This window comes from Mesitornis unicolor, unplaced genomic scaffold (assembly GCF_000695765.1).
Source record: "Mesitornis unicolor isolate BGI_N332 unplaced genomic scaffold, ASM69576v1 scaffold7296, whole genome shotgun sequence".
NCBI classification, from domain to species: Eukaryota; Metazoa; Chordata; class Aves; order Mesitornithiformes; family Mesitornithidae; genus Mesitornis; species Mesitornis unicolor.
In genome coordinates, this window is record NW_010190489.1 from 33,338 (window position 1) to 44,119 (window position 10,782).

Consider the following 10,782-nt stretch of genomic DNA (forward strand, 5'->3'; position numbering starts at 1 on the left):
TAGCCATATCGATACAATTTGCATATACCTACATACATTGAGCTTTGGTCCAGCATTGAGAAGACGAGCAAAGGCATTTTACATATTTCTTTTTGGTTATAGCTTGAGTTCTTTGATACGCCTCTACTTGTTCCTTCCTAGCTCCTTTTTGTTTTCTTTTATTTTTTCTTTTTTGATTTTTTTTTTAAATTGGTAGTAACATAAAGGAACTGGAACCCTTTGAATGCATTTGGTTTCTTCAACTGTCCAAAATAGCTTTTTAGTGAAAAACATAAAAAGACAAAATCAGAACAGTAAGTAAACCTGTGATTCATTATTCAAATAATAATTTTAAAAAAATATATATATATATTTAAAAATTCAGTATTCAATAAATTGGAAAACCATTAAACCTTCACATATGACTGAAGAGACTTTTGTTTCATTTGCTGGTAGCAATCTATCTTTTAGTCACATGCAAAATTAAAATTTATTCAAATGTAATCAATACATGAAAACTGTTTACAAATCGAAACCAGAAATGTTGCCTGTAACAAAAGAAAACAATTTATGGCCCCCCCGAAGATGTATGACTCACAAGTATTTTATCTTCCTAAGAATCTGTTCAGGCACCGTTTATGCCTCATAGCAAAAATTTGTCTATAGAAAAATTAATATAAGAAGCATTACAACACTTTATAAATAATTTACAAAACATAATACAAAATTAGAAAAATGTAAAAAAAAAATCACTGCACATGAATGGTTTTAATACTGTGAGATGAATATAATTTTTTCTTCCAAGCTGGCGATTTATATTTATTTTACATTTTCACTGTCCTAGTTACAGCCTTCCAGTATGTACTTTGGAACAGAAAAGAGCTTATATAACTGCTGCCAGCATATTTTTAAACATTTAGTATCTTTCATACACTGTTTTGTTAACTTTTTTTCTTGGCAGATTTTTCTCATAAAATTTAGAGCAGACCCTGGGAGAACTGGAAATTTCATTTTTAGGTAATGAATGGTTGATGGTTTTGTTCCCAGGCTGTTGATGATGGGGATGGATGGCAGAGAGGGAATGTACAGTCTCAAGGGTGGCTGAACAGGTAATCATGTATGTGGTATTAATGACTGGACAATAAGCAGCATACTGGGGACATGGGTAGGACTTCTGGAGTGTCTCCTTCCAAATATGAGCTATTCTTCCCTGCTTCCCTGTTGGCCTCTGAGTGGTCTCCTGATTGTTATGTAAATTGAATTTTATCCACAACTTTAGGGCTGCTTGGTATAAATAACATAGATATATCTGTGTATATAAGTATCTATGGCTAGAGAAGGAAAAAGAAAACCCAGAGGGGCAGATGTTGCTGTGAGATGCTCTTTACTTCACATGCTCAGCTTTGGTAAAAAGCATCATTTTTGTCTCTCACAATTTGCCTGTGGTTACTCAGGTGTTTTTTCCTCTGGCAGACATTTATACATCAATAGTTGGAGAAGAGTCAATAACAATTCTCACTTTCCTCCTCATAAAAGCAATACTGAAAATATCCTTAAACATACCCTGCTGAAGCTTAAAGCCTAAAATGCATTTGCTGGATGTGAGCCCAGCCTGGAGTACTGGATCCTCAGTGCTCTTCAACCCTGACCTTTGAAAGTGCTCACATTTAGAGTCAATTTCTGGCACAGATAACATTCTCTGAAGCCTTAAAGCTCCACCAGACATGCAGCAAATACCCCATTCTACAAGGCAAATCCCATTAATAAAATAGTGAGGGCCAGATTCAAAGCCCAGTGAAATCAATAGAAGTTCCTTTCTTTCACTGTTTTGGACACAGCCTTGAGTTCTTGAGAAGTCTGTAAGAAAGGCATTATTTGAGGACTGTAGCACTTCGGGAACCTCCTTCATTGTCCCAGGTAGACCAGCAAAAACCAATACAACCATTGTGAGGGTCAGTGAATGAAATAAGGTGTTATACCACCAGAATTTTACTCTACCACCTCTAGAGTGAGCTGAACTAAATCCTCAATGTTATCTTTTGGTAAGTCCTGATCAAGATGCAGCTTCTACCCTAGTGGGCTGAACCACAAAGGCTGCAGCAGAACCTGGCAGAAGATGAAAATTGCAGGTGACCTTCACAGGTCAGCCCATACCCATCATGCAACACCTTTCTCTCCCTCTGAGCCTTGGTATACCCATAGGTCCAATGACCACAGTATTTTAGAAGATGCTTGTCCAATTAAAAAGGAAGGCACAGAGATAAGCTGTCTTTAAATGAAAATCAATTCACCTGTGATGTATTGCAGGTGACCCACCAAAGGATATTCAGTGATGTTCCCTATATCTTCATTGCTTAGTTTAGCCAGCAGTCACAGCAAATGCCTCCTACTGAAGAGGTCAACAGGTCAAGCATCAATATCGGGATGACATTAAAAAAAGGCAGAAGAAACAAAGCACCACCACCGAAACAGTCCGTGGTGACGTAATGATCAAAACAGGCTTGTAACTTTTTGGCCTGTCCATTTGTTTTCATCAGAATCTCAAGAAATTCACTTGGCTAGCAGACCTTGGAGAGCAATTGCTTCAAACAGAAACATAATATAGATGCAGTACTGAACCAAGCGTGCAGTTTATATTTGTACTACAAAATGAGTTTTGGTAACCTGTCCAGGTTTATGGCCAAAGGACAGAGAAATCCCAAGCTACACAGTCTACAATAAGCACAATGTTCAGTGTGGGCTGACAGTTCATGATATATAAACCTAATCCTTCTTTGTCCTCTACTGCATTTCAGCATATCAACAGAAATGTATTCAGATTTCACTATGCTTTTAAAAATCTTCAAAGAGTACTGGGTTATGTGGGTTTGGGGAACGGGTGGAGAATGAGCTGGAAGGAGGGAGGCAGCAAAAAGAACCAGGAAAAAAAAAAGAAAGGCAAACCAAGGCATATACCCTTAGAAGAGAAATACCAAACCCTGCAAATCACAATAAAAATAAATTACTTTTGGCACCCAAACACAGGTGGCAAAACTGTTGGCTAAAAGAAAAGGAAAGAAAAGCAGGTGACCACTATGGCATAGCTTTAACACCTGTTTGTACACACCTGCAGGGAGTGCGAACAAGGATGAGAGAAATTAATCCTGTTGTCTTCCTCTTTGCAAAATACAAATGTAAAAATTCATAACACACGTTTACACTCATAAAAGTGTAGACGAACAATCTAGTTTGCAATGCCATGTTTCTGACTTTGGTTAATAGTTTTCATAGTGAATCAGCACTTGATACCTGAAAGGCTACAATCACTCCTCCAGGTGGCAGGCTTGTATTCGCTTTTAAACAGATAAAAGTATTTTTCTTTTTTTTCCTTTTGTTTTGTTTTTTTTTCCTTAAAATGTGTTTACATTTTATAATATACAGAAAAAAAGTAAGCAGTTATTTGGTTTCCTTTAAGTCCATTTAAAAAACCTGGGTTTTCTGTCTTTTTTTTTGGAACTAATTCTACAACACGCACATGAAGTGTTGTGTATTTTTGTTTAGTTTTTTAAATAGGAAAACACATGGACATTTATAACTGTTCTGTCCTTCTTGTAGTTTTCTCAGTCTTTTACTTACAAGGGTGATGAACAGGTATTTTCATAGAGTTCAAACGATTATGTTTCTCTTGGTGCATGTTTTTTTTATGTGTGTGGTTTTGTTTTGGTTTTAGGAGTTTTCTTCCAGAGAGTCTGTTAAAGGCTCCATAGGAACTGCTGTTGCAGGCTCATGTTGTTTCAAACGTTTAATTGTGTTCTTCAGTGCTTGCCTCTTATTGCAGAACCAAACTCTAACTACTTCACGGTCATAGTTCAGTTTCTCTGCAATCTCTGTCATTTCTTGCCCAGAGGGGTGCGTGTTCTTCTCAAAGTGGGCATTCAAGATCTCAAGGGCTTGTGGCGTGAATGAGGTACGTCTCTTGCGCTTTTTGGATGGTTCACTTCCAATAAACTCGGTAAGGTTCTGCATACCTGCTCGATGGCGGGCCTCAGCCTCAGCCATCCACCGCTCAAGCACCGGCTTTATCTTCTGGGCACTTTTAGGGGTGATGTCCAGCTTTTCAAACCTGGCAGGATACAAAAGGCCAGGGTTCAGTTTGGCTGTCAGACTGCTAGCTATAGTGTTCTCTTGGGCTTCCTGTGGTAGGAAAAAGTGGCTTCTCAGGATGGTGTGTCTGAGGGAAAATTGAGAAAGAAGAGTCTTACACTGATGCTCTGCCAGGGTGGGACTTCCTGCCTGCCTGCCTAATTGACTGGCAGAGGTAACTTACAATTGATTACGAAAACTATCAGATATATATCTATAAATATATATAGAGAGCGCTAGATATTTAAGCCAATACAAAATGAGCACTAAAACAAAATTGTAAGTACACTAAATAATACAGGTTATGAGTTGCAGTTTCATATTTCTGATTATATTCAAAACCCTTAAGGCTAAGTCTAATTACAGGAAATGACATCAAAGGCAATTGCTCTTTATCATCTCATCTTTGTGATTGATCCTTTTGTTTCCCCTCCCGTCCCAAGTTGTCCAAACACCATAGATTCAATAATACAAACCAATGGCAGTTACTAGCCTCTGAATATCATGTTTCCTTTCCTTTCATTTTTCAGCAATTTTCACTATTTGCAAGTTAACACTATATTCCTTTTTTGGTTCACGAAAAGATTCCCATAGCTATGGTGGTGTTCAGCTGAAACAGCCGGACACTTTGCAAATATCTTGGCTGCCCCCACAATGTGTAAAGACAGACTCATGTTTTCCAGATGAAACCCAGCATAATAGCCTACTAATATGTTGTGGCACCAAGCTGGGTTTATTGTGGGATTTCTGCAAACTGTACCAGAATGATATCATTTCCTGTAAATGAGGTCTTCTAGATATCATTTTGCCATCAAAAATCTTTTGCCAAACCAGATTTTACAAGTACTATAAAACATCTGGAAAAGCAGCCACACAAAGCTTTAATCCTTTCAAAAACAAGCAGAAGAGCTGAGTTCACATTTCAAGTTTTATCATATATAGTTGTTTCTCTCATTTGCTGAGTTCATCCTCTCTTGCTACACATTAAAAAAGTCTTAATCCAACTCCTCTGATGCCACCCATTCATATTTCCTCACTTTGCCTATGTCCACCCCGTACATTGCAGGATTTAGTGCTGTGGAAAGGCAACAATTATTGCACAGCACTGCTGCACTCTCCTGCCTGCCCAGTGCTGAAGCACCACCACTGCCACCGCTAATTACAGTGTGCTCTGGAGACAAGGCTGACTGCTTTGCCTTTGTGCAAAGCAACTCGGTGACTGGAGTTGACAATTTTTAGTGTCTCTGTTCAGCACGTGGCGGCAGCAGGAAATATTCCAGCAAAAACCAAGGCATTTCTCACAGAGAATAATACAACTAATGATTTCAGATAATAACATTCCAAAGAATTTGTAACTGGTGTCTAGGATCCTAGTGTCGTATTGACTGCAAGATGTCTTTCCTTGGAAGGAAGGATATCCCCCCTATCCTTCCAGTGATAATTCAGGCTGAAGTGCATGTTTTAGAATGCATTGTCTCAATTTAAAAAAAATGCCATTACCTGTATGCAGAACATATCAGCAAGGTGCTGATGTGATTTGCACAGGGCACCCGGGAGACTCTACTTCTGTCTCCGAGCTGGTTGTTCAACTTGCTTACCTTACAGCCCCTTCCATCACCCTGGAGTTCATACTGAAACCCCTTTGTTACCATGAAAAGAAAAGTTCTGAAAATCAGTATACTGCTACTAAGCAGCTTGTCATGATGCTTAACAAGACATGCATATTCATAGCAGGTTATAGCATCCCAGAGTGATACCCATCGGCAAAGAGGGGGTCAAAGAAAGTAAAAAGCCTATAACCTCGCTAGTATTTGGGACCAGCTTCTGCACCTAATCCTCATGTTCTGAGCAATCTGTTCCACTAAGGAGCCCTCTGTAAAAGATTTCCACATTCTGGGCTTTTGTTAGCCATGTCTGTGCTCCAACTGCATCTTAATTGGGGTTTTCATGATAATCAGTTAATAGGGAACTCTTTCTCTTAGTAAAATTCAGACCATCCCAGTGTTTTTCTCAGGTGTGAGTTAGATGGAGGAAATGAGAAGATGGCAAGCTAGACAAAAGCAAAGGAAACTGCACTTTATCACTTTAAAGTAGAGTCTATTAAACAGCAATTTAAGGTTACAACAAATTGGCAATTGATAAAAACTCCACCCATTTTAGGCATTCTTTACCAATTGACCACAGAGAGGGAGAGGAGGAAAATCCTTAGCAACAGGGAGCAATAGCATTCATATCATTGACACTGCTTGTTAGTGTTGATACTGCAGTAGATGTTGTTTGGTATAATGATATACAAGTCTTGAAACAAATTTCCCAGCAGTAGTATCCTTGTATAGACTGAATAAAGGTTATTTTCTACAGGGAGGTATCTTATAAGAAAAAAACAGTAGGGGACACCATAGAAGTGTGAGGATCCTATGGAGCTTTCTGTATTTAACAACAATCAATGGGTTTTATTGAAAATCATTGAGCAAAATGTGAGCTGCAAGCTCACTACCCCATACTGATGTTATTTATAACCTCAGTCTTAAACTGCAGGAAAAGTACATTTCTGTTCTATGGGGAATACATTAAAAGTATAAAGAGCAGATAAAAAGACAGAGCATTTCATGGATCACCAAGAACAAAATCCACTTAAATGAGCTTAGAGTTGGTTTCTTGGCTTTTACTGATGGAGAAGGACTATAAGTCATTGCCCAAGAGGAAAAAGCTGTTACCTAAGTGTGTTAGTTACTTCATGCATAAACATAGGATTGCTGTAACACACATACATGCATATACGTTGTTTGCTTCTAACTACCTTAACTCTGTCAAGACTGTATTATCATTTCTCATTATTAGGGCAGATTTCTGCTTCTGCTTCACATACATAGGTTGTCTGTTTGTTTTTTAGTAAACATTTGGGTGATAAAAGATGAATAGCTGCTGGTTTACAAGATAGCAGGATGGATAATTTTTTCCCTTCTGTGTTGCCTAGGTATTAACATCCTATATGTGAAGTGCTAACCACAGTAATACGTTTTAACTTAGCAGGGATGCATCCATGAAATATTTGTTCAGCAGCCCTATTTGTAGAAAATGGCACAGTATGAAGAGGGTCAGCTGATGCTTATCCAGCATCAGCAGGGTCTCCAGCTTGCCTATTGAATTAAGTCTCAATGCCAGGAACACTGTTTCTCACTTGTTTAAAAAAGAAGGAAGGAAAAAAAAGACTAAAGTTACTTTAGGCACACATAGGAAGAACATTTTCTCTCCAGATACCAACATTATTGGCTAATTTAAGTTCCAGATTAAATAATGCATTATAAAGACATGAAACTCAAACACAAGCATGCTGCTTGCAGTAAGCTGAATAATTTTTAAGAAGAGAGGAGTTTATGATTTAACTTGTTACCTGCAGATGGCAGACTGGCTATAGGCTGGGCCTTCGGTGGCGCTTAGGGCTTGGCCAACTTGAGTCTGTGTCAGGCCAAGGGACAGGCGCCGGATTTTAAAAGCTTTAGCAAATTCTCGTATTTCTTCCAGATTCACCCCATCCACCTCTCCAGTGGCTGTTTGAGGATCTGTTGAAACATTTTTTTTTTATCATGTCAGTTCTTTTCATCATATATGAATGGGCTAGGCTTACACCAGCTTTCATTGTCAAGATGTTCATGTTCATTTTTTAAAATACTTATCCCTTTTTCTTCTTCCCCAAACAGAAACAGGCTTCCCTTGTCAGGTGTGCTATGAAGCATGTTCAGATTGCTAAAATGCTAACTAGGCTGCATTGTTTCCAGGTGCTGGTGAAAGACTTTGAAAGACAGACTTTGTTGCTGAGCTCCTGAAAATGGCCAGCTCACCTTCAACTGAAGTGGTGCCTAGGCTCATTGCTGCCATTTGTGCCTTGCAAAATCTCCCCCAGGTTGACAAGTCACCCTCCCCATTTCCCCTTATCTCATACAGAAGGAAACTAGTCTTAATATATTTATTTCTAGTCTGTGAGGAGGACTAAATAGACACATGAACTGCTTGGGTTTTTAATCTCAAATCAAGACTTTCTGCTTTATCTAAAATCAATGTAAAATAAGGAGTTTCACAAACCTTCCTTCCCTTTTGCACAACACCCAACCCAAACCACCAGCCAAACATCCAAACATAACCCAGCAAAGGAAGAATCCCAAACAAAATGCTTTCTTTACAAACTCCTTAATTTAAAAATAATCTTTTAAAATATGCCCTTCTGAGAAGCAGCCTTTCAAGCTTTTCATTCTGCCTCCCATCAGGTTGATAATCGAGAAGCAGCAACATCAGCCATTACATTTCAGATGGTAATGCAGCACAATTTTTTGCTTTTACATTAGCTCCTCAGAAGATAATGCTTATGATGCTGTGAGGATAAATCTGTTCTCACTCTCCATAGCAGTTTACTGACATAGAAGCCTTTGTCCCTGAAAGGGCACATAATAAACCATGTCTACCACAGTAAAGCTCCTTTGGTGCTGGATAACTCGGTCAATTTAGGACTTATCAAGGAAAATGACACAACAGCTGGAGAGTGGAACTTTCCACCCTCCATCCACCGCCCCCCCCCAAGCTACTGATCCCTGGCTAAATGAAAGCATTTGTGGAGAAGGAGACAGCATGGGACTGGGATAGTGGAAAATTTCAAAGTGTTGTGCAATCCTGCATGTAGTGAAGCCATTCTCCCAGTGAGACATCTTTATTGTTCTTCAACTCATTCCTCAGAATTTTTAGGTGAAAAGTTTGCAGCACAATACCCATCAATTTCTGCAAATGCAAGCAGTTGTCCAAGGACAGTGCTAGACCACATTACTATTCTGAACCCTATGTGAGAGTGGTTCCTGCTAGTACTGCTATAGGTAAAGGTTTGTCAGCATTACAGTAACAAAGCTTGTATTTTCAGGGGTTTATGAACCTGATGTAAAATTCCCTTATGATAGAAATGTCCTATAAAAAATCTTTTAGTCCAATAATATATATAGTATAGTGCTGTGACAGGGGCCACTCAGGTTTGTAAAATAATTGGCTTTAGAGGTGTGACATTTTCCTACTTACCCCACACACAGTCTATCTAGCATACCAGTTCTGATTTTCAGAGACATATAATGGAGCTGGATGCTTATCTGCCCTTTGGGTCTCTGAAGAGCAGTTGATAAATGGATAAAGTAACATAAATGATAATGGCCTCCAAGATGGTGACCTTCCTCACCTCTTTCCTTCCTTCACTTTAAGGCCTCTGACTAAGGCTATTAGGGATATGACAAAGGACAATTCAGGTGTTCCTGGAGACCTTTCCAAGTAGCAACACTACGGCAACTGGCAACTGTAAACCTCCCCAACTCTTGATAGAAATAAAAAGGGAGGTAAGAAAGCTAAGGAATTATTTGCTTTCACATGATTATAGAGAAATTCTGCCAAGTTCTGCTAGATGATGGAACTAGATGATATTTAAGGTCCATTCCAACCCAAACCATTCTATGATTCTATGATCCTTCTGGTATGATACTGTTGCAACAGTGAATATCATGGAAAGTCCTTTTCTGCTTGGGGTGAAGGAACAATCAGGCTGAGCTCTCCTTGAGATGAGAAAAAAATTGTGATACACTTCAAGAATATGGAAGTAGGTTGTAATATGTGGTGGAGTATCTGTTGAGAAAGAGGCTTCATTCTTACATATCATATTTGGGAGAAGAAAAGTATTAACAGAGGTGGACCAAAACACTGAAGCCTTTTATCCCTGAACTCTAGGGAAAAGAGCATTTGTATCAAATCAGAGCCAATTCTACTTCAGGTGTGACTCAAAGCCCTTTGAACTCAGTAGAAGTAGTCCCTTGATTTCTGTCAGCTCCATGAAACTCAGACAGAGTGAACAATGAAGAATGAAGAGTGAACTATGAAGAATGCTGTATTGACATCATCATATAACACGTGGTCTGTTTTACTCTATTGCCATTAAAATGGCATCAATAAATAATCTTGGAGTCTGTGGACTAATACCTACACATACATAAACATATACAAATAGATAATGGACTTTGTTTTAATAAGTTCAGAGCTCTCAGAACAGTTAAGTGGACAGTGCACTTCACATTTTAAGAAAAGTAGCTTATTGAGGACTGTAAATAAACCGGTGCTTTTTAAATTAACTGGATATGGGTGTCCTGGTGGACAGCAGGATGACCATGAGCCAGCACTGTGCCCTTGTGGCCAAGAAGGCCAATGGCATCCTGGGGTGTACCAGGAGGGGGGTGGTGAGTAGGTCGAGAGAGGTTCTCCTCCCCCTCTACTCTGCCCTGGTGAGACCGCATCTGGAATATCGTGTCCAGTTCTGGGCCCCTCAGTTCAAGAAGGACAGGGAACTGCTGGAGAGAGTCCAGCGTAGGGCTACAAAGATGATCAAGGGAGTGGAGCATCTCCCTTCTGAGGAGCGGCTGAGGGAGCTGGGTCTCTTTAGTTTGCAGAAGAGGAGACTGAGGGGAGACCTCATTCATGTTTATAAATATTTAAAGGGTGAGTGTCACGAGGATGGAGCCAGGCTCTTCTCGGTGACAAACAATGATAGGACAAGGGGTAACGGACACAAGCTGGAACACAGGAGGTTCCACTTAAATTTGAGAAGAAACTTCTTCTCAGTGAGGGTGACAGAGCACTGGAACAGGCTGCCCAGAGAGGTTGTGG

At 39.4% G+C, this 10,782-nt stretch overlaps 1 protein-coding gene across 1 annotated transcript; it reads right to left on the reverse strand.

Annotated features, from left to right (window-relative positions):
- Window positions 1–3,372: 3,372 nt before the first annotated feature.
- On the reverse strand, window positions 3,373–7,980 carry LOC104542198 (POU domain, class 6, transcription factor 2). The gene is made up of 3 exons (XM_010186422.1): window positions 7,944–7,980; window positions 7,496–7,664; window positions 3,373–4,189 (listed from the first exon to the last, which is right to left on the reverse strand). The coding sequence occupies exons 1-3, from the start codon at window positions 7,978–7,980 to the stop codon at window positions 3,685–3,687; spliced, it is 711 nt and encodes a 236-aa protein (XP_010184724.1). The 3' UTR covers window positions 3,373–3,684.
- Window positions 7,981–10,782: the final 2,802 nt, after the last annotated feature.